This window comes from Suricata suricatta, chromosome 15 (assembly GCF_006229205.1).
Source record: "Suricata suricatta isolate VVHF042 chromosome 15, meerkat_22Aug2017_6uvM2_HiC, whole genome shotgun sequence".
Taxonomy (NCBI): domain Eukaryota; kingdom Metazoa; phylum Chordata; class Mammalia; order Carnivora; family Herpestidae; genus Suricata; species Suricata suricatta.
Window position 1 is genome coordinate 53,263,856 of NC_043714.1, and position 25,781 is coordinate 53,289,636.

Genomic DNA, 25,781 nt, shown 5'->3' on the forward strand with positions numbered 1-25,781 from the left:
TAAATAATGCTAGTGTGATAGACCTGAGTGAAAACTGCATTTTAAACACTGGGTATTTCGTTTTCATGTTTAATAATTATAAAGGAGACAATACTTTGAATTATGTTTTTGAAGAGATAATTTGTATTAAACTTGCAGCTCAAAAAGTGGAGGAATGACCAAAAATTAAAAAACATTTATCTCCTCTGATTTCATTATATAGTTTCCCTACATTTCCTCATCCTCTTATTTTCTTTCTTCCCTTCCCCCTTTGTTTATGTGTCTGCCTATCCTTTTCCTTCCTTACTTTTTTACTCACTTTCTTCTCTCCTCAAACTTTAACTCACTCAGGTATGTAGGGCCAGATAAGAAACTGCACTGTCTCAAGAGTATTCATTCCTGGCAAGGCTACTCCTGATCTCAGAAACTGGTGGAGCCATGAGGGCTTAACACAATTTTAGGTTACTAGCCATCTTTCAGTTCTCTGTGATGTCTCCAGACCATAATGTAAGGAAAACTAAAACACTTCTTATTTCATAATGATACCACTGCTAGACAGCAAATATATACATATACAAAAATACAGAAAATTTGTTATATGCCAACAATAAACATAATTATGATGTAACAGCCTCCTAAGTATGGTAAACTTTAATTGTTGGCATCAAGCATCATGTTTTGGATCAAATAATACAAACATCTACTTAAATTTGCATTTGGAATGAAAGTGTGGGCAAAATCATCAAATTCTTGTCATTGAAGTGTTGCTATTTCAGCCTTTTGTTTTTTCTTAACAATTTGAGGTTCTGCAGTGTGGAAACAGGATGGGAGCTACTCAGTATAGTTTACATTGCACACAAGTAAACTCATATATAACCAAACAGGATTTAGTTCAAATACCAAACTTTCTACTTGTCAGAACAGTGAGAGTGGCTACAGCAAAATGTCCTATGTGCAAAATTGCTAGAATGTTTAAATTTAGGATGGACCAGTTTGGGGTGTTATTACTAGGGACATTTACATGGTATGATGGGCAGACTAGACCACTTTTGAGGATTTGGTGAGTTGGAAATATATCACATGACATTTCCTAATCCAATTACTATAAATCAATTTCCATCTTGGAGTTAGATAATGTGGATCACAAAATAATTAGAATACCACCTTAAGCAACATTGTTGTTTTTCAATATTTGTTCAAATGAGCTAGGCTTGGAAATGCCAAATGTAGTTCCTAGAATAATGATGAAAATGAAGTATTTATATATTTGTCATTTCCTGGGTGCAAGGACAATGACATATTTTGAGCTATAAAGTCTCCTTGTAGTATAGGGATAGAAAAGGGCATAAAAATAGTATATTTTGGCAATATATAATTGCTCTTTAATCAAGCTGACAACTTGAAAAGAAATAATTTGAAAATAAAAACCACTGTAACTAATATTAAGGTATTTGAAAATTGACTAAAGATTATAACATAGTTAGATACAGTAAAAATAAAATACTAAGTATAGAATATAGTAAAGCTAAAACATATAAGAGCTGTTTTCCTTTTTCTTTTTTTTTTTTTTTTTTTTTGGCTTTTACTTCTGTTTCTTTTACTTCAATCTGAGATGTTTGCTTCTTGGATATGATTCTAAGATTTTCAAAAATAATTAAGTAAATAGTAGCAGGTCATAAACAGTATAAAAAGAGAAATCTGACCTTTGCTTTTCATAAAATGAAAATATGTAAAATAAACAAAAACATTAACTTGACAGTTGGAAACGAAATGAAAAATTTGAGTCAAAGATGAAGAATACACATTAGTGAATATACAGCTATGGCATATTGAAATAAATGACATATAATATATAATCATATGAGTAGATGAAGTAAGTTTTAAGGAAGGGTTTATTTAGTGCCTGCTCAGCTATTTAATACTGTGGAATAGTTAGCTAAGTATCTGTTTGGGTTACTGAGCATGTAGCTTTTTCTCCAAAACCATCTAGTAAATTCACAGTTTGCCACAAAGTCCTCCAAGTTTGGTCCTTACCCACCTCTCCAACTTTGTTTCCTGCTACTCCTCTACTGAAGTGAAATGCTCCAAATATTGGATGAACTACCTGAAGCTTTTTGAACTCTGCACATTCATTTCTTCATGCTTCTGTTTCAAATCTCCTTTCTTTATCTGCTGCATTTGAAATATTAGTGCATCTCAATGCCCAGATGAAGTGTCTCATCCTCTGTGAAATGCTTCCTGAACTTCTCCTCTACCAACCCTAGCAGAATTGTTGATTTCCTTCTTTGTGTCTCTGTAATGCTTTTATCATTGCAGTTAGCAATTTCATGGCTATTTCTTTAAATTTTTGATGTCTCTTTTTCTAGGCTATGATTATTAAAAAGCAAGTGTCATGTCCTATTTAATGTGTTGGCTCCCATATTCTAAACTGAACAAATATTCCAGATAATTTTTGAAAAACTGATATGAATCAATATAACTTACTATAAGTACACAAATTAACCTATTTTCATACTATCCAACACATAGCAAAAAGCCCACAACCATCAAGAATAAAAGAAATACGTATTGCTTGTGACTATACGTTAGGACACTGTTAAGCGCTTGTTGTGCATTATGTAATTTGTCACAACAACTTTAGAAAGTGTGTACAATTCCCCCCGCCATTATACATATGAAGAAACCAATGCCCGGAAAGCTTAAAGTGCAGAATATATCACACATTCATCTCTATGGACCCTGCAGTTTTAACCACCAAATATAATAACCCATTATACTTCACTTCTATCAAAATCTTTGAAGAACAGCACATTTAGCATTGCTTTCTATATTTTAAGCATGATAAAGAAAGCTAAAAAGGATAAAGGGTAGAATAACAGAATTAATGAAGCCTCTTTTAGGAAAAGTGAGGAAATTTAAAATAATTTAAGATAGACTAAAAACAATGTATATTAGTTCTAACAGACTCCAAAAGAATGACTGTCTAGGCAAGTTTGTGAGTTAACTCAAATAAAGAAAAAATGTAAAGTTAGTTTTGGCTTAAGTGTCTGGTCAATTAATTAATGTAGTAAAACTGCATAAACTAATTCTGAGGGATGATTTATTAGGGTTGAGCTAGTACCTGAAGTGACATTATGAGATAAAAATTAGTCTTTTTTTGTGTTCTCCATAGTGCATAGAATAGGAAGAGGTGTAATTATTAATCTACAGGGAGTCCTGATTGTAGAAATGAAATATTGAAAGTTTGAGTGAGAAGGGATTATTAAGTAATTTAGGTATCGATTGTTTTATTTTAAGTTTTAGAAATTTATTAAGTTGAGATCCAGATACAAAAAAAAATTAAGTATTGCCCTCTAAGAGCTCACAAAAAAATTATATATCGGAGTCAAAGAGAAAGTCCTGACATGTAATTGCTCTTTCACATCTCTCGTGCCTGCCCAAGTTATTTTCACATGTATAATTTCCCAAAAGGCTAAAATTCTATCCTCCACATTTACATGTCTAAATGTCTGAATATGTATCTTAAATAATCCTAAGTGGCTAAAAGGTAGTCTTATGTAAAGGAGAAAATTGAATGAATGACATTTAAATATCAAGATTACAGGTGACAGGCTTCAGAAAACCCAAACTTCTAGATGCTCTAAAGTCATTGCCTAAGAGCAAGGAAATTTTCACACTGGTGTTAGTTTTTACCTTCAAACATGTCTTTCCTTTTGGTACTGTCAAAGCTCCTTGTGAAAATCCTTCCATCTTATTGTAAGGATAATTGACTAAGAGCAAGGAAAATTCTCACATTGGACTCCAATGGGGTAGAAAACTAAATGTTAATTCCTACTTAAGGCATTTTGGACTAATAAACAGAAGTTTTGTTTTTGGTTCATTTTAATAGTTAAGGTTAAAAGTCTGTACAGGAAACAGATTTCCATTTCTCAGGAATAAACACCAATGAAGGAAGTAATCCAAGAAAATTTGGAGAGGGATTATCAAATTCAACTCAGTTTTATTCAAATCAACCAGTATTTGTAATTAGTTACTATTTGGTGGGTACTCTTCTGGGCCCTACGGGGTTATACAAATTATACAAATTAACAATATGTCATATCTGAACATCAAAACTCTAGCACATCATTCAAGGTCCATCATGGTTTTACCCCTGTAATTCCATAGTGAATTGCTTGAAGTATATACCTTGAAGTCTATCTATCTCTGTTTTCCATTTCTGTGTCTCCACATATTCATCTATCATTTGGACCACCTTTGTCTATCTCTGTTCTACCAGAGTTAAGTCTCACTTATCATTTGGAACCAAGATTCAAGGAGCAACAATTCCATCAAGCTTTCCCTGCCCCATAAACAGGAAAACATTACCTGATTCCCTTGCCCATTGGCCTGTTTCCTAAACTCTGTATTGCTACCACCTGCATGGCTGTTATATCCCTTGAACCATGTTGCCTTCACAGTAGGAACCATTTATAGCTTGTTTGTTTGTTTGTTGTTTACCCAAACCCTCATACTTAACAGATGCTGGGTTAAATTTTAATTAATTCAGTGGTTAGAGCATAACTATGTCAAGTAAGGCAATCAACATTGGAGCCTTTATTTAAGGTTTTTTCTCTCATTTTCCACCTTCATTTTCACTCCTCATAGCAGAATTAATTTAAATAAATTGAACTGAATTTGGGACAAACTAAAAAGAAAAAAAATTAAATCTAGGGAGAATAAAAATTTTTTAAAGTTAAATCAGAGAAATAATGAAATAGAAGATACCACATACGAGTTGTATAACTTTAAACATTATGGCCAGTTACATATTTATATAAAGTAGATTTTTCTTGATTTTTCCAGTATCAGATTAAACATAAAACAAATGCTTAGAGAAAAATAATCATAGGAATTGGTACCTTGACAAACTGGAGGTGCTCCGTCCATCTGGAGTCGTTCTCCTAATCTGCATGTCAGAATTGCATTACCAACCAAAGTAAATCCTGGAAGACACTGATACCTAATAATGTCACCTATTCAAAAAAAAAAAAAAAAAGAGAGAGAGAGAGAGGCTTCAGATAGGCAACAAGTAATGGCAAAATGAACAGATATTTCTATTATAAAAGCAGAATATTTTTTCTTTCAATTATTTTCAACTGGTATAAAATTCTATTAGTTATAAGTAGGGATAATATTCAAAATATTGGACTACAAGTAGTTCATGGACACTGACGAATCAGAACTGAAGCCAAGAGTAAACTACAGTAAGACTTAACTGGTGCATACCAGTTGGATGGAAGCCATAGCAGTTAGGAAATCTAGTTGGTGTAGTTAAAGTATTCATTAAAAATATATTAAGCAAGTTAAAATGATTCAGAGTTATTGCTTTTATATTAAGATTAAATTTACAGTAGTCATTGATATTTTCTTAATTTCTCAACCAAAATCAATATGATGATAATGTGAGTTTATTACAGCAACATTAAAATGTCTTATTTTGTTACATCATTTTTCGAACTGTGATACATTATTGGGATTTAATTTTCAAAGTAGTTTTAAAAAGACTTTATTTATTATCAAATTGAGCATAATCCTCCACTTGTTTTCAAAGACATGGAAATACAACATATCTTCTAATACACCCTATATGTTCTTCATTGTATGTTTGAGACTTAAGCCTGGGTTCAAAGAGCATTAGTGTATTGGAAGGTAACAAGATAATAATTTGGAAGAAAACAAATTATTGACCATCAGAACATGGTTATATGGTTAAAATTATCATACTGGTTTTCCACTTATACATCCTAGGGATACAGAACTCTTACTTTTTGCCTAAATTGATCTTTTTACTTTTTTGCCCTTTTGGCCTTTGTACTACTGTCTATTCTTAAGAATTCCAGAACATTCCACATCAATCCAGAGAAAGACAGTCTCAGGTCACTACTATTCTGCTTATTTCTTTTAAAGAAAATACTTCTATTAACATGATGTTTTTTAAAAATAATTTATCAGACTTTACCTATTTCAAATTCATCATCTTCTGTTAAAATTTCCGCATTGGGTACGGGTGGTGGAGGTTGGCACACTCTTAGTTGATAAGCTACAAAAATAGACAATATGTTTATTCCTTCTCTGAGTGACTATATACATATATATATTCAGACATGTGAAAAAAATTATGCAAGCTTTATTTGTCAGAATAAAAATAAATGCTACAATTTATCAAGTTTCAATTGTTTATTTAAAAAATGCTACAGTATTGAGGGAAAACCAATCATTCCTTAGATGCCAAAATATTTTCCCAGGGTAAAAATGCTTACCTATAACTCCTTATTCCTTACACTCATTCTATATGTTCTTGCTATGTGCTACATAATAGCTGTTATTTTTCTCCTTGGAATTATCACAATTTGCAGTTTTAAATTCATTGTAAATATGTCATTGTTATATGTTCAGTGCCAAAGTTCATCTCAGAGTCTCCTGCATGTAGCAAAGTGCCAGCATATAGTTATAATTGCAAGCAAGTACTCAACACTTACTCGATTCCAGAAAATATTATAAATACTTATATTAACTCACAAAAATTTTGTTTATTTTATTCATTTATGGCTATGTCTATAATCATCACCATTTTATGAAAGAAAAAATTGTTAAAGAGAATCAAAGAATTGGTCTAAGTCACACAGCTATAATGTGGCAGAACTGGGATTTAAGCCTCGGTAGTCTGGCTCCAGAGCCTGTCTCACCATGTTATATGAGTATATTCATGAAATACCTACTTGTTAAATTTGATGTTTCTAATATGTATGTCACTTTAATAAGTTATCGCCTTTAGATTAGAAAGACTCCTATTTGGCATAATTTAAAGGCCACCAAAATAAAAAGCTCTTTATGCATCCAAGCATCACGACTGCTAGCCTCATCTGATATCTACATCATAATCACTTGCTTGTTTGAAGTTTTATTTTCACTAAGATTTATTAAAAATGTAATATAATCTTGTTCAGTCAAGAACACACTTTACACTACTATAATATTTGAAGAAGAGTGTCTCTTGTATGCTTAATTTTATAGCTTAAACTCAGGAGATAAATTATTTCGGTACCCCAATGATCAGATAAAGAGAATGAGGTTTAAAAGACATAGTAACTTGTCTGAGCTCACACAACTAGTACAGGGCTTAGCCCGGACTCCAGCCTCTGTCCTCTCACTCCAAAGCCCATACCTTCAATATTGTCACTATCGTGAGAGAATTATGAGAGTACTGGGGAACATCAGCTGGACCAGTTAAGGAAACTCCTAGAAAAGGAGATGGATAAGTACATTTTAAAGAATGAGTAAGATTCTTCCAGTTCTGACGGGTAACCATGGACATAAGAGCATTTCAGATGGAGTAGAAAACGTGGGCAATGAGATGGGCACTGATTCATCATCATGTAACAAAAAACCACTTATGAGTGGTCAATTGACCTCTCGATTAATACACCTTCAGGTGACTAAGGACAGAAAATAATAACACTTTTCGAAATGTAGCTGACGAGGAATGAATCAAGGGCAATTTTTGTTTCAATTTCCTGCTGTAATTGTTGTCTGTCTCTTCAAACATCTTCCCTCTAGTACTTCAACCTGTTTATAAAAGCACTTGCTGTGCAAAGATGTTAATTTGCAAGTAAAACACTGCTCTCCACAGAAGGGTTACCAACTAGAGAGAAGACTCACTAGGAAGAAGCTCAGGACAGAAAAGTGTAATCTGGGGTTTTGAGAAAAAAAGTTTAGAGTAATGTTAGGAATTTTTAAAATAATTTTCCTGAACCTAGACCTTAAAAGGGATACAATTACAAAAGTAAAAGGTAATTATAATAAATGCCAAATAGGTAAGAGAAAGGGGAGAGACAGAATGATACAGGGAGCCCACTCTGGAGAAATCCTTAGAAGGCTGCTTCAGAGGGGAGCATTTTATCTCATCTTAAAAAACATTTTTTAATGTTTATTCTTGGGAGAGAGAGTGTGTGTGTGTGTGTGAGAGGGCAGGGGTAGAGAGAGAGGGAGACACAGAATCTGAAGCAGGCTCCAGGCTACAAGCTGTCAGCACAGAGCCTGACGCAGGGCTTGAACATATGAACTGGGAGATCATGACCTGAACCAAAGTTGGAGAATTTTATTTCATCTTGACATAGAACAGAGATCAACTCAAAAGTTAGTAAAGTGTAGAGTTGCCCACACATGTGTTATTTCACTTTTGTTTGCCTATAAAGTTATTTTTGATTTTCATGCTAAGAATAAATTAGTTTATTAAGAAAAATCATCTTATTATGTCAGTGAAGAATCCATGACTAGTGCCATCTGTAGAACATGCCTAGAATGACCTACATAATTCAGTTGCAGAGTTTAAAAGACTAGGGGTTGTAAATTATTATTAATAAAAAATATGATATTCAGAGATATTATGCTATTTAAATAATTTTTTTGTTTTATTTTAGAGGGAGAGAGAGCATGGGGGGGGAGCATGGCAAAGGGCAGTAGGAAAAGGAGTAAGAGAATCCTAAGCAGGCCCCATGCCCAACAGGGAGCTTTATGTGGGCCTCGATACCATGACAGTGCGATATGACCTGAGCTGAAATCAAGAGGCAGACAGTAAACTTACTGAAGCAACCAGGTGCCCTGAGATCTTGTGCTATTTTGCCAAGTCTACATGTGCGCTGTGAGCTAAATTCTTTCTTATTTTTTGTTCTTTTCCATGACCTGCAGTTTTACAAACTGTGTCTCATGAACCAAGGGATCACCTTAGGCTCATGGAGGGTCTGAGGAGGAGTAATGTCCTATCCCCTTGTCTCTATCTCATAAAAGCCATCCTATGCCCCTCAATTTTATAGATTTGAATTCTGAATAAAGTTCCCTTTCAATAAAATTTCTACAGTCAGTTTCATTTATTCTTTCAACTTCAAGTCTGATTTGTGTCTCAATTCCCAATTTTATATCACCTGGATAAACACGTCTTCTGAGTTCCTCACTGCCTACCTACACTTACTCCTTACTGTTATCTTCTAATCGCAGAAGATGTAGCCCACATAAGTGTGACTTCTCTCAACATTTATTATTGTCCATTTCTTAGCCTATTTGTTCATTGTGTCTCTATTTAGACTTTAAGTAATATGAGAGAGAAGACTGCTTATCTGCCTTTTTCACAATTAATGAGTTCCGGTAATTGGCATATAACCCAACAAACATTTACCAAATATCATATAAGACACAAGTTTCCCTAGGAAGGAATGAGTCTCTGACCAGTCATCCCTAGGATTACTCTGCACTTTAAAATTGCAAATGGCCATAAAGTAGAAGTAATTGTGGGTCATGGTTCTAGAAAATGAGATCTAGGCTGAGATTTTTTTCATAGTTGAACTATATAATTCTGACCTTAATGTAAAGAAGAATGAAATAATGAAGGAAACTCCTTTGCATCTGTTTTCTTTAGACTGTTAAAGACAAGAACTACAAAAAATAAATCATAAACAGCTTCCAACCATTCTGTTTTCAATCTTCATTCATTTCTACTAGCTTGTTTGCTAAAATAAGTCTAAAATTTGTCCATTGTCTTTCCATTCTTTCTGCCAACATTTCAGTATAGACCTGTCATGTCATACCTGTTGTACTGAGTTGAATAGTGCCCATCAAAATTTATGTCTTTCTTGGAACCTTAGAATGTTATGTGGAAATAGAGTTGTTGCAGATGCAATGAATTAATTTATGGTCATATTGAATTAAGGCAGGCCCTTAAACCACCATGCTGTCCTTATAAAAAGAGATAAGACAGAGACAGATGAACAGGGAAGATGTGACGGGACAGAGAATGGAGTGCCAAAGATTTCTGGCTACCACCAGCAGCTAGAATGAGTCAAGGAAGGATCCTTACATACAGCCTTTGGAGAGACTGCTGCCCTGTGAATACACTGATTTCATACTTCTGGCCTCTAGAACTGAGAGAAAAAATATCAGTTTGCTTAAGACAGCCAGTTTGTGGTACTCTATTATAGAAGCCCTAGGAAATGAATGCACATGTATTATTAAACTTGTCTACAAGGTGTTTCTTGTCTCTGTGTCTCTCTAGGGCAATCCTTCCCATACACAAAGGAGGTGATGGAAGGGAGGTAACATGATACTTCTGTGGAATCCACTGTGCACAGACAACTCTGCAAGCTACTTTACATGAGTTACTTCATTTAACCCTCAAATTACTGCATCAAGATATGTGTAACTAGTTTGTATTGCTAAGACAGACACTACATTTCAGAATGGTTGAATTATTTGCCCAGTTTAATGAGCCAGAATTTGAACCAAGTTCTTGAAAACTAAGCCGTATTTTCTCCTGCATTTAGAGACAAACCAACTTGGTCTGGAGAATTATTTTGGTGCTGCCACTCCCTATTGTCATTGTATAAACATTGGCTGCTGATTAAATTTGTAATCCTAGATAAAACATCTCTTTTACTTTAATTCTCACCCATCCCTTTTATGAGATGTCTGCTATATCTCACCTGAACTTACTCAGGCCCCTTATATTTACCATGTTGGTGCCCCACTACAACCTTGCAGGCCTGGAAACTGGTACCATAATACTTAGCATTGAGGGTTCTTGAATTATTCCACCTTTACTCATGAATGTGTTAGCGCTTGCTCCATGTTTGGCTTGTGTGGGACCATTTCGTACATATTTACATTTCCTGTAGTGTCTAACACTTTATTTTGTTGTTTGTTAAATACATTTTATGGAGGGCCTACTACGTATCAGACACCATATCATGCATGCTGGGAATGTGATGATGAACAATGCAGACACAACCATACCCTTAAAGGCACTAATTGTCAGTAAGGAAGCTATTAATCAAATTATCTTATTAATGAGTGGGAATTAACTATCTGAAACAAGGTGTGTGTGTGTGTGTGCACGCATGTGCACACGTGTGTGTGTTGGGGACAGGGATGACACATAGAATAACCCAATCAGAGGAATCAGCAAGTGTAATGCCAGAGAAGAGGAAGGTGGGGGGCTGGGCGAGAGCCCTGGGCTGATTGAGAAGGGATGAGAAAGATTGATAAATTGGGGCTAAGTCCGACAGGACGCTATGCGCTATGCTCAGGATTTATTTTAATCTGAGGCCAATGGTAAGCCTGTGATGTTTTACATCTGGAAGTAATGTGATAAGATTTCTCCTTTAAAAAAATAACTGGCTACAGTAAGAAAAATAAACGCAATTGGAAGGGGACAAAGGTGGATACCCAGAGACTCCTAAATAGTCTATAATGCCGAGGGTGTTAAATAAACAATTGTTGATTAGATCTAAAAAAACTCGCAAGGGTCCTCAAATGGCTTGACAGTAAATTAAAAGTCTTGATTATGTTCTCCAAGGGCCTCTAACTTTGTTTAATTAACTTCAGCCCCACCTATTAACGGTTTATAATTTTAGCTGCAGATGTAGAGAGTTCCTCTCCTCCACTTAAAACTCAAGTACCCCTGATTTGTTATCTCACCCACCTATGATGCCATTCTCACCTCATAAAACATATTAAACCATATCTCTACACTTTCTCACAATAATAAACTTTGAAAAATCCACCATGTCTACAATCTTACCCTTACTGGACTCCCTTCCATTCCCTAATCAACATTGCTCTCAAGTGGCTAACAGGATAACATTTGATGACATATCTAAAACTATGTTCCATATGATTTTATTTTTATCTATCTTGATTTCTTGAAACCTATCTTCCTGTGTCTTTTGTACCTTTGCCCTCAGATAATTAAAATAAAGACATTGTCTCTATTAACTCATGTTAACTAGAGTTAACCTCTTACAGTTACTCTGTTTCACATCTATTTTCCCTCTGGCAATTTCCTCATTCCATAAGAATTGTTTACTCTACATTTTCTTTCACTAGAATATAGACTGTGTGAGAGCAGAGACTTTTGATTATCTTATTAGCAACTAACTTCTCAGGTCATAATGCAATATCTGATCTGTCAGTATTCAATAAATGTTTACTGAGTAATTGAACACTAGAACAATGAAAGAATGAATAATGAATGAGTAAACCTACATATTAATAAATTCTTACCATAGTGAGTATGGACCAAATCCAGAATCTTTGGTTATAAATCCTGTTTCTAATACTGATAAATTGGGAAATATTGGGCTAGTTACTTGACCTTGACATCACTTCTCCCCGCTTATAAATAGTAGTGATAATAGTAATAACTTTATGCCAACTCAAAGGATGATTACAAGGATCAAAATGTTTATATACACAAAGCACTTGGAGAAGTGCCTGGCACATAGCAAGTACTATATAAGGGTAAGCTCTTTTATCAAGTTGGAGCTCAATTCCTTCCACATATTTGGTGATCACAGATGAATAAGAACTTGTGGTAAAATATACTTTTTGTTTTTCCCAAGTTTCACTTTTTATCTTTGTAAAACACTTTGATTTGACAATTACTTATATAATTACAAGTCACCTAGGCATATTATCTTGGTTGGTAGGAGCAGGGTATACTAAAGCAATGGTTTAAGGTGCGATACATCAGGTGTGATGTGACTGAAGGGGAACTAAACAGTGCAGCTCTGATTTTTCTGAAGATGTTTCTATCAACCCAATCAACATCACTGGAAAATACATATATGCATTCTCCAATTTGTGTTGGTGAGTAAATACTTTTGGGCACAAGACAGCCTGATCTAGTTTTTATTCTGGAAGCTGACTGTTCAAATGTTGTCTCTGCTACTTGTTAGCTCTGACGTTAGGCAAAGTGCTCAGACTCTGTGCTTTAGTTTTCTCAACTGCAAAATAAACATAAATCTAAGATGAGTCAATATACTGTAAAGTGCTTAGAATTGTGCCTTACGTGTATTATCATTTCAAAGGGAGAGTACAGTCCCTGTTGGGCAAAGGTTAGCATGAGCATGGCAGCTGTGATTATGGATTAGCTGCTCAAAACTCCGAAGTCACTCAAAGGGCTATTACCCATGTGATTTCCCAGGACACATCAAACTATTCACTTTGTTTCTACTGTGTTTTAAACTGGATATTTGAAAATGCTGAGATTCCTTATTTGTTTCACCCTGATGTACATTACGCTATAATAGAAAGCCCTTAGCTTCAGCAACTCATCTTATAACCAAGTATACTGTTGCATGTGTCTTGGTCTTAAAACCGCTAGTACAGTGCTCTGTAAACCATATTTTAAAATGTTAACTAAGAATTAATTTAATTAAAGCAACATTACATTCTCTATAGTGTATATACTTAGGTTATTTTGAAGAAAATAAACAGGTCTAGGATGAATACTCAATATTATATGGTGTAGTCCCTTACATTGTTTGAGCTGGAAGCTATGCTACAAATCATTTAGTCTGACTTTTTTTTTCTTCTTTAGAGAGTGGAAGGAGTAAAACAGACCTAGAGAAATGAAGTGAGGTAGACAAGGCCACACATCCAGTTACAGGCAGAACATATATTTCAGTCCATGCTTTTCACAGACTGTTCTATTTAGAAGCACCTTTACGTTTATGACCATTAATGAAAAAAAGCTGTATAATAGATATTTACATTGATTTAAATCTGTGTTCTTTCTATAAGGATCATTTTATTTGGCATGCCACTTAGCTTTACACCATTTACTATTTAATAATTACACAGGGGCATCATATTCTACATGTCAGTATCTTTTGAGGATGACTATTCCTTAATTAGGGCCATGTTTGGTTCAAATGTGTACAGATGTCTGGTTCCTGGTCCAACAAATTTTCTTCTTGAAATTACCTTACTATTTTTTAATCTTTATGTATTTAGTTATTTTAATTTAAATTTTAGTTACTCAACATACAGTGTAATACTGGTTTCAGGAGTAGAATTTAGGAATTCATCACCATATACAATACCCAGTGCTCGTCACAATAAGTGCCCTCCTTAGTACCCATCACCTATCTAGCCCATCCCCACCCTCTACTCCCTCCATCAACCCTCAGTTTGATCCCTATCACTTTAGAGTTTAATACTGGCAACATTTGTCAGTTATTTTTAATTTCTTATTTTTGTTGTAATGAAACATCCAACCCAATTCCAGATAAGAATACTACATTTATCTACTTCAGTTCAATTGAACTATTAAAGGCTTCTTCAAAAAAGACAAAACGGAATACTGGCAAATTGACTTTCCTTCTCTAAACCAAAAAAGCACAAGTGTGCAACCTTTCTGCCAAGTACCAAAGTGTATCTCTTACAGAGGAAAAAAATAATTTTCTATCTTCCCTTACAAATTCTAAGCTCTGTCTAACCACTGGTATACTTCACGGTGACTCAGGTAAATTGAAGTATGATAATTTCATAATTTAGGGAAGATTTGGAGGAGGAAAAGCATTGATAAGAATATGTTCAGATATGCAAATTTGTCAATGTTATTACAAAAGTTATATAAAGTAAATTAAAGCAGTTCAACTTGAAAGAAGAGTTAGGAGTGTTTAAAATAAATATTTCCAAGTTTTAATTGAGAAAAATAATACACACATTTTTCTCCATCTTGGAGAAAATCTGCTAGCAAGTTGGCAGGAACCATATAGGAAAGTTTTAGCAATGCTTAACTTACTTAAAAATATCACTTTTACTCCATTAATATTTTACAATCAGTTTGCTTCTCTGCCTATATAAGGAAGAATCTTAGAAATCAGGAGAAAATGATCCATGTCTGGATTTAGAATGGAGATTGACAAAGTCCCTGAGACTTTCAACAAGAAAAGAATCAACAAGAAGTCACTGTTGGTATTTCTTTTTCTTTTTTTTTTTTTTGCCAGTGTGGCAGGGGCAGAGAGAGAGGGAGACACAGAATCAGAAGCAGCCTCCAGACTCTGGGCTCAAACTCAGAAACCACGAGATCATGACCTGAGCCAATGTTGTGCACTTAACCAACTGAGTCACCCAGGTGCTCGCTCCTGTTGGTATTTCTTTAGAGATGGAATAACAGAAGTATAGTAAACAAAATTATTGAGCAATGTCCTGAATTATCCATAAAAAGTTTCAATATCTGCTGAATGAATTAACTTCTTATATTCAGATAGCTCATTGAAAATATCTTGTCTTAGTACTGAGCCCATTAGAATCCACAAAGTGATAGGCCAAGGATCTCTCCTTCTCTATGTAGTTGAATAACCTGGCACGTCAGTAGATAACAGAGCACATCAACATTGTCATTTGATCTTTGTTAGTGTCTATTTTCCTCTCCCTGTTCATCACCATTGTTTGGTCTGCTTTTGGCTTTAAAGGAATATGTTATACCTATCTTTAACTATCATAACCTACTCTGCATATTGAAAAGAAAAGAGAACAAACAAGCAAACAAAACACACACCTCAGGCATGCTCTCAGCTTTGAACTGGCCTGGCTCTAACTGACTGACACAGCCTAATTTTCCACTGTTGACCAATAACAATTTCACTAACACCTAGCATCAGACATGATGACTCTTTCACCTTTTTTGGAATAAGACAAAAAGAAAATCTTTCCATAATTATATCTGAGGACAATAAAAAATAAAAACACTATCCAAACTGCCAAAATGACCAAGAGTCTTCCTTCTCAGCGAATATGAGCAAATGTGCTTCCATACCAATTATTGTTCCAGTCATGTTCCATTCCTTTCACCTTCTAGAAAAGAAATGGATTAAGATATCCGATTATAGGACTTCTCCAATTTTCTAACAACACCCAAAGCAGAGATAAAGCATGTTTCCTTGAGCTTTTCCAGAAACATCTTGCACAGCCCAACTCCTATAATAAGCCTCTATGATACTCTAAATACTGGGATGCCACAGTGTCCCTCATGGTATGTCATCTCACTCATTACAGTAAACAAATAAACCTAATTTTGTTGAACGGAAAAGTCAGTGTGTTCCTGATGGACTTTGGTTGGAGGGGCCTGATGGCATGGCATTGTACAAAATAAATGCTACAACTTATCAATGAATGTGTACATAGAACCAAATGTCAAAATATAGTAAGCAATTTTGGCATGATTTTAGTCATTAAAGTAAACACTCAAAGTCACTTCATAGAATGGTATTATCTTTTTCTCACAATGGTTTCACCAGTTTGGTTTTTCAGTTTCTTCACCACATTATATATATTATATATATATATATATATGATTGTATAATGTCCAAACCCCCTGTGTTCTCCAGATATCAAATAATGAAACACTTTATGAGTTCAGTACTCTATCTACTGACATATGAAAGGAGGTCAGGTCTTTAGGCTGTGTGAGGCAAAGGGGTCACACAGTTCAAAGCAATGGTGATTTATGTTTTATATAAATTGTGTCCTTATACCTGCAGCAGTCTCTTTTAGGACAGGACTTTGTGGAGTTAAATATACTTTCACTAAATGCAGCATTTATTGTAAAGGCAACATAAACTTAAAAGATGACCTAAAAGACATTATAAGCCTTTTAAATACATTTCTCAAAAATTATCTGAAAGTCAACATATAATCAAGTCATTCTTTTACAGTTGTGCCAATAATGGAAAACAATTAAATTCTATTATGTCCATTAGGAAGGTCTTCTGTATATAAAATGAGGGTCTCTAATATTCTGATGGTAGAAAAAAATGATTCCCTGGATAATATATTTAAATGTGATAATGAAATTTTCTGTTTTAAATGGATAAATATACATTCTGGCTATAGTATAGTTTCCTAGTTGTTATGGCTGCCATAAATCAAAGCCCCCATAAAAACTATCTCCTCTTCACATAGTGACTATAGTACATTCTGGAAACTGTAAAGAACATACTACATCACAATAAACCTATATACTGTTGTTAGTTTGTAGGTCCTGAAGAAGAGAAGCACTAAGAGCTTCTAAGTGTTAAGTAAGAGAGTTATCTTCTAGAAAATGAGATGACCTATCACCTTGCAAAAAATGAAAATCATTTGGGCTAAATTTTTAAAGAAAATTTTGATTTAGCATTAAATATAACCTATGTGTTAGACAGTACCAGGTTAGGCCACTGTCTGACATTTAGTAAGAACTCTATATATTTTAACGACTATTATTGTTGCCATCGCTGTTGTCATTATTTAAAAAGAGGTCATTCTTTGGAGTCTCATGGACCTATTTTGAATTCCAGGCAGCCCTTCTATTTTTTAGTTCTCTAGCTTGATGTCGTTAATTTTTTTCCTTAGTTCTTTCATTATTAAAATGAGGATAATAATACTTTGCAGAGCTATCACAAAAATTAACCGTCTTACATGAAAAGTAGCTAGCTACTTTTCCAGCATATTAAGTTTGCAGTAAACGGCAGCCATCACTATTATTGTGACTGATATGGAAAGTCAGTGTCTGCAAAAACAATGTAGTTAAAACCAGTTTTGTGTAATTTACTTTTAGGAAGCCATTGATTAGGAACGAATATTGTTATTATTTATTATAAGCCAAACACATCGTGACTCTGTGGCACATATCAAGAAACTTTAGCTCTTAATTTAGGAAATTACAATTCCAGAAATACAGAGAGAGACAAAAACGTCTCCTCAGATAAAAAAGAAGTATGATATCTGAGATAAAGTGCCTCAACATTTACGCCTGTCCTATTTTTTCACTGCACAGAACTTTCATTCTTCAAAGCTTTTTATAAATGTTACTTTTGATCATGAAAGGTTTTATGAAAGTGTTGTTTTATAAAAGAGAGATGACTAGTTGGATCTCACAAAGGAAGTCGGGTAGGGGGGGAAAACACTTTTTTTCTCTTTTCAAATAAATTCAAAATACATTAATAAATAAAGTCTAACTGATCAGTGTTATCTTAAGAAAGTATATGAAAAGATTAATCTGTCAAATTTATAAAATAAATACACAAGTCCTAAGAAGACCACTTCTGACTTATAGTAGGGTATAATATAAGGAGCTATTAAATCAGTAACAGAGTTTAAAGAAAACTGAATTAGGGAGTAAACCATTCTAAGCTTAGATTTACCTAATCAGCTTAAAATAAGTGATACATAGTGCATAACCTCCCTGGTTTACTTATAAAATTACTTAACAACTTGATCAATATTTTTACCATTATGGGGCTCATTTTAGTACTAACCCATCTGCCTAAAAGGGGGCTCAGGAAGTAAGTACTCTATTTTTAGTTGTATTATTTTGTATTAATTATACGAATACTACTTGAAACAGTCATCTTCTTTGTTTCTTTCTGTGAGTGGAAATATGCACTCATCTTCATGATCATAAAATAATCTTTAAAAGCTGTAAGTAATATAAGTCAAATAAACTCAACTTTAAAAAATAATTTGAACTCACACTTCCCACTGTAAGACTGAAATATAATCAGTCAGTAATAAAAATATAAAAAGGTTAGGAAGCATAAATGTGATCTATGTCCTCAAAAAAGTGCTCACTATTATTAAATTTGCAAGGTTTATAAAAGAATATACCATGATGTAATTAAGTTTTCAAAAGTTTGGTAGGAAAAGTGCAATAATTTAGAAGGTGGTTGAGACCCTATGAGATGGAATTATTAAAAAGTGGGGGAAATGAAATTTAAGAGAGGGAGACAAAAAGAACAGAATATGAGTAAGAAATCACTTAGGAATGGAAGTTCAGAAGGTGGCGTGGAAACCAATCTGATTGGAGTTAGACCAGGCAGGCACTGCAGAGTAAGATTCATTGAATTGGATTACAGGGTAGCTTTAAATTTGATTTAATGTAGACATCCTGTAATCTTGAAAAGGAGAGTGACAATGAAAGCAATACTTTAGGAAAATTACCCTACTAAGGAGGGCGGAATAGAAGGTATCTGTCAATGTTTAACATGAGCCCTGGCTACATCCTCAAATTTCAAGATTATTTTGAGGTTTAGGTAGGATTCCCAGGGATGTTGATTCAAACATAAAGCTTTTCTAGGCTCTGGCAGTTGTGACTTATTATGAAATTTAATGTATAAACATAAATATAAGCCCACTAGTAGAAAATCTAAAGTGTGAGATAAGATGTGCTGAAGAAAGGAACATTTATTGAACATTTGCTCCAATGGGCACTATGGTAACTACATTATCCATTGCCTCCAATTCTCCTAACATCTCTATAATCTCATGCTGATAATGGTAATAATGACAGCACTAACTTGGGGTGAGCTCTACAAATTTGTCAATATTCAGCATTTTTTGACTGGAAATTTAATACAGTTCCAACTAATATATTTCTATAATTGGAGTAACTTCTCTCTCTCTAGTTAGTCTCTCCTTAAGCCTGTCAGCAATCCCACTATGTTGTTCTACAACTGAAGAATGCAGAAGCCAAAGAGTAGCTTGTCCTAAGTCAATTAGAAAACAAAGTGCTAAATAAATATTTGATCTTTCTTGTTCCTAAGCGAATTATCTTTTATTGCACATGACTCAAAAATTAGTTATAAAAGTCAAGTGAAACATATTTTGGAATGAGAATATATGTATAGACATTGACATAAATGTCCATGCAAATTTACTACATAGCCTGTGTGTGACATTCAGTCATCCTTATATTTTCTCCAAACGCCTGCATGCACACACATACACATCTTTTTCTTTGGCAATATTTCCAATTTGAAACATTTCCAAAGTTTTATGAGAATTTATGTTGGCTATAGGAATCATCATATGTATGTTTAGATTTCATGAATGAATAATTCCTTCTTTAGTACTTGTTCAGGCAGGACACAAAATAATAGAAATTTATGCAGAGTCCCCTGAAGAGAAAAAATGTACAAAATATAGTTCAGCAACAAATTCATCTTTTGGCCTTAACTGTTATTTAATGTATCAGTGCCCAGGTTAGGATTATCTATCAAGGTAATAAAACTACTTTCATAGCCTTAGACTCTACCTACATACTATCAGCATCAATGACCAATTCAGGTAAAAAAAAAAACAAAACAATAAGTTAGTAAAAAAATAAGCAGCTTGAATAAAAGTTATCCCACTGAATGCCTCACTTTCCATGTTTCTAAGTTCATCCATTTATTTTGAGAGAGAGAGAGAAAGACAGAGAGAGAAAGAGGTTACACAGCTAAGCAGGGGAGGGGCAGAGAGAAAGGGACAAAGAGAATCCCAAGCAGGCTCTGTACTGTCAGCACAGAGCCTGACATGGGGCTCGAACTCATGAATTGTGAGGTCATGACCTGAGCCAAAATCAAGTTGGATGCTTAACTGACTGAGCCATCCAGGTGCCTCAGAATGTCTCAATTTCCAATTGGCTGTGCCAGAGTAAACATGCAGCTTTGACAGCTGTGGGCCACTAACAATGCACAAACTGAGTACCATTTACTGCCTGGTCAATGCCGAGATTAAGCAAACAAGTATTTTTCATCTATTCTCTATTTCTAGACCTGATATGCTTTAAATGTCTTTGAGTATAACAATACCTGAATTAAGGTATTTTTCATGGAATATAAGCTTTGGATATCAAAAGTTTTCTTACTTTGTATTAAAAAAGATTATAGTACTACATTGTATATTAATATAATAAGACAAAGCACATGTTTATCTCCCAAAGTTTTATGTAACTTCTGCAAATTTAATATAGTAGCTTACTAATCCTGTGGAATACACATTGGATTGATCTGACAAAATCATAAAGCAGAAAGTGCTTTATGGAACTATGGTCATAGTGAAGAAAGGGTATAGCCTTAGGAATAAACATTTTCTTATTCATAAGTGAATACAGTAAATTTGAGATAAAAGGAAATGTTTTAAAAAGCTCTGTGAACCATCTGAATGTTCTTTCAAAAGGTTAATGTTATGAAGAGAGGACCCAGAATAAATCTATAAAAAGAATTAAAATTGAAACTCTTCATAAATTATTTCACAGGAGTAAAAGCTATGAACTTAATGATCTGGAATAGTCACTTAAAATTGTAAGATTCTAGAACAGATATGGTTTTGAAATAAGAGTATAAATGAATAATATTATCCAAAGCATAAAGATATTGGATGCTATTCTTAGAAAGACTCACAGCAGGTTGAATAGATTAAACATTTTGTATTGAAAAATCTATTGATGTCTCAAAATTACATGCAATAAAATATGAACAGCTGGTTCTCTTTTATTGGTTTCCACACAAAAATGATTATTTTCTACTAAGTAATTACTGACTGATTTATTTCCTATTTCCATTTGCTCACATTCTAAAGTGCCTAAACGCTTAGAAGAGGTCATTCTTTGCAAGAAAATGTGTTTGAAGTGTCAAATCTTAATACCTTTTCAATCATTGGTTAAATATATATTACACTCAATTTTTCCAAGACAGTTTTAAATTGAAATAGTGCCAACTAAAATAGAAACTCTTAGATAATACCAACCATGATAACTGAGCACAAAAAAGCCACTTGTTGTGAAATCACTGTGAAATTTGATTAGAATCTGATTTGAGGTGCTATAGACTGATTCCAAAGCTGTATTGCCACTGAACTGCCCAATCTGAGGTGAGTTTTGGTCTGGCCCATCCCTGTTAGAGAGAGACAGAGGAGAAAGAGATTGAGATTTTGTTTGCTGAGGAAGTTTTACACAAGTTTTGAAGAAAGTATTACTTATGAAATGATAGAGACAAGAGAAGAAATAGCCAACAGGGACCAAATCATATTGGTGCATTTTATATTTATCTAGGTAATAATATATCTAAAAATGCAAAGCATAAAAATATATCACATATTTACCTAAATGAAATAACCCATATTAGTTGTAATCAATTACATTGTCTGGTTTTTTTTTTTTTTTTACCATAATCCATTTCATCCCAAATGCTTGAGTTTTGTCCTCCTTTTATTTTCTTCAAAATGATCTTGAGAAACATAGACTAGTACATTTAGAAGAAATCTTAGAAATCATTTAGTAGTTTTGTAACCAATCGTCAATAATTAATTTAGAGATTTTCTTTATAATATATTTTTAGTAATTTAAAAAAACATTTTTCAATGTTTATCTTTGAGAGTCAGAGAGGGACAGAGCATGAGTAGGGAAGTGGCAGAGTGAGCGGGAGACAGAATCCAAAGCTGGCTTCAGGTTCTGAGCCATCAGCACGGAGCCTGACATGGGACTTGAACCCACAAGCTGTGAGATCATGACCTGAGCAGAAGTCAGTGACCTAACTGACTGAGGCACTCAGATGCCTCGTTTTCTCTGTATTTTTAAATAAAGATATTTCACTAACAGGATGATTATAATGCAAATATGACATTTTATATATAATGATGAATTCAATCTTTATTTAATGATTTGAATATAGGCTTTTAAATTTCACTGGTTTTATAGAGAACTTGCTTATTGTAAACTTAACTCTGATATTAATAATAAATTTCCATCTTTTTTTATCCATGAAAGTTTTTGTTCTAAATGTTTAGCTATTTCATGGGAAAATAAGCCAAAACCGAATTCTCTCGTTTGTCTCATTCTACAAACCACACACTGTCACCCTTGGTTACTCACACCAATTCCAATATCAAATGGCAATTTGTACAGAGGATTGTGATATGTTTTCATTCCTGCCTCGTTTCATCGTTACGTATAGCTGAATCAATCAATAACAACGGTGCTGGCTTACCATACAGTAATGAAATCATAGATTGGTTCTGTTTGAAGGACAGTAAAATTGATGTAGATTCCATTCCCAGGGGGTACTCGTACAAGCCAAAAACAGTCTTGAAAGTTAGGATATTCATCAGGATACCCAGGAGAATAAATGGTGCCATTCATTGCAGTTATATTTCCTCCACAAAGAGCTACAGAAAAGATACACACAAAAATGTTAAAATAAAATAACAATAAGCTGATAATAGATAAAAAGGCAAACATTGCATCTCTTAAGCAGTATAAAATACATCTGTATTATGTTTTTTATCTCAGTTGAGGCATACAAAATGAGGTTGGCAACCAAGAAGAATATATGCATATAATCTTGCTTTTATTTATTTTTCAACGTGAGGTATGTTACATAGTTACCATTAACTATTCCTAGACTAGTAAATTATGCCAGAAGCCAGTTTCTGAACTCATAAAGTTGAGAAAAAATCTCCTTGTGAGGAAAGGTGGGTTTGCAAGGCCTCCCATTGTAAGGACACAGGTCTAAACCAAACAGACTCCACGACAGGTTTTAAGTTTCCCCTCTGATCTAGAAGGCCTAGGTTTCAGTTCCCCGAAACTAACAGGCAGTTACACATTGCCTAGAGCAAGAGAGACCACCTTCGCAACACCCAATCAGGGAAGGCCAGCTACCACTCTCCACATTCCTAAGGGGGAGGCCTGCAGATGGGAACTTTAGATAGGACCCTGTTACCTAATGTTGAAGTTAACCCGATAGTCGCTGAACAAGACCCTAGGCTCGCCCTGTAATTGGTTGATTTTAAAGGTACTCTAAATGTTGTAATTGGATCTCACCAAAAGTAACGAATACTCTAGACAATGTGAATGGTTAAACCTGCTGTCAATAATATTGTATGATAGTGATTGGGTCACTGTACCTATGTCACAATTTCTTGTAACTCCCCCTCCCCAAACCCCATAAAAAACCCTGCTCAGCCCTTGTTCGGGGCTCTCAGCACAGATCCACTTCATTGGTGAAGTCTGTGAGCCAAAGCCTGAGCCGTAATAAAGCCCTTTGCCTTTGCATGCGTGCCTCGGTCTCCCTGGTGGTCTCTGGTCATTGAGGATATTGCGACTTGGGCATAACACCACCATCAGATGGCAACCAATGTCTACCCCCACTCAATCCCTGCTTGAGCACTGACCCCCAAGGCACCTGACTGACTGATATCAGGAGTGACTTGCCATCTTATGCTAAAAATATGTGAATTGTACCTTATGAAAAAACTAGTTATAGGAGTTTTTTCTTTTGTGATTATAGGAGCAAATATTACATTTCCTGAGAAACCTGTTTTACTTCCCCTCAAGAAAATAGGCTATTGACCCCTGCTCACAAAAGAACTAACTCTTGCCTTTGCTATGCTAAAAACATTGCCTGGTATTTAAATGCTAAAGATCCCTCCCTTCCCCAAGTGATCAACATCTACTCACCTACTTCAATCACTATTGATAAAGATTATGCATGAGTTGTCTACCAATCTATGTTCTGGGAAATTTTTACATACCAAAGAATTTGTCATTAGGAATCATTGTCTAAGGCAATTGCCACTCCTGGTTTGTACCCCACACATTTTTTCAATAAATAAAGCTGACTCTGGTCAGCACAGAGACGCCTGCCTGGTGAGCAGAAAGAAAACCAAGGCTCTCTCACTCCCTTTTGCTGACACCGTCCATCCTTCAGAGAGCCCTGGACCTGCTGGAGCTGGACTCCAGGAAAATTAGACTTTTCTCTGTTTAACTTTCATCTTATGTCATGTATATAAACCTAGCTTTATAAAAAGTTCAAGTCCTTTTTGTTTAAAAGGATTTTTAGAGAAAATGAGCCCAAATTCAATAGCGATATCTGCATTATTGGCTTATATAAAAATGATTACTAAATACAGACACATGCAGTCATGCAGACACATACACAGGAGCAACTCTGAGTGTTAACTGCATTTTCACTTCTAATGGAAAAGGTTAGAATTCCTGCCAATAATGATAAAATCAATTATTCATTTTGGAGCCTTATTGGTTTTGACCAGACTCTAGTTCTCAACTGAAAGAAAGATTGTACATTTATCATGCTATTTGAAGAGGAAGAAAAAATAGAGTGCCAAGCCAAAAATTATGAAACACAGATAATATCACCTAAAACATAACTTCAAGTTAGAAGCATACCTTCACACCTTGGAAGTGGATGATTCCAATTACGACTCACTCCATGAAGGCAAGTGAGAGCTGAATTTCCAATTAATGTGTATCCAGGGAAACATTCAAATGAAATAGTTTGACCCACAGTAAAATCATTGCCAATCACAAAACCATTTCGAAATGGGCGTGGATCAGGACAGCTTTGCAGCTGATAGGCTGGAAAAGGGGGAAAAATGTTTTTTGTTGCTAAATATCAGAAGACCACAGACATTATTTGTAACTTGCAAAATAAATGCAGCTCTGCCTGCTGTTGGTAATAAATAGTCATTCAGGTTTATAATAAATAATGTCAATGGCAGCATGATATAAATTTCTTCTCATGTCTATAATTATCATATTTAAATGTTAGTACGATTCATAGAAATGCATTAAATTTCTACACCCATATATGCAATTTAATGAAATTATAACTTTTAATGAAAATGTAAGCTACTCTTAAAGCCACAATTTTAATCAGACATATTCTGATTCCTTTCCATAGAATGCAATTGCTTTATGGTTATATTGCATATATACAGAATAGAATAAACATATGTGTAATTCTAAGACTTTTTAAACTTTTACTACTATTTCTCTAAAAAAACAAACTAAAATATCTCACTGTTCAATTTCTCCAAATAAGTGATTTAATAAGATAAAATATAAAGAAACAAATTTTCTTCTAATATAAATTTTATATTTCACTTATCATATTTTTGGCATAGTATAACTGCATATTTATGTTCATATTTCTCTTGTTCTACATTCTGTATGAAAGCAAAGCTCCTATTATGTTTACCACTATATAGTAAAGGCTTTGTCTATTGTCTTTCACACAGTTGGCATTTAATGAACATTGCTAAATCAATTTTGAAACTATAAACATCATACATATTCATATACTCATATCAATATTATTAGTATTTGGGATTTTGTTTTCAAGAAGTTCAAAATTATATTATTATAATTAATAAAATTTAAATTATCA

At 34.2% G+C, this 25,781-nt stretch overlaps 1 protein-coding gene across 3 annotated transcripts in view; it reads right to left on the reverse strand.

Annotated features, from left to right (window-relative positions):
* Positions 1-25,781, reverse strand: part of CSMD3 (CUB and Sushi multiple domains 3) — a 1,185,533-nt gene that overhangs the window by 104,482 nt on the left and 1,055,270 nt on the right. For all 3 annotated transcript variants that reach the window (XM_029923716.1, XM_029923715.1, XM_029923714.1), the window contains 5 exons: positions 24,782-24,970; positions 22,584-22,761; positions 21,346-21,491; positions 5,981-6,061; positions 4,881-4,994 (listed from right to left, as the gene is read on the reverse strand). In XM_029923716.1, the coding sequence (XP_029779576.1) occupies positions 4,881-4,994; positions 5,981-6,061; positions 21,346-21,491; positions 22,584-22,761; positions 24,782-24,970 (708 nt within the window). The remainder of the gene's footprint in view (positions 1-4,880; positions 4,995-5,980; positions 6,062-21,345; positions 21,492-22,583; positions 22,762-24,781; positions 24,971-25,781) is intronic.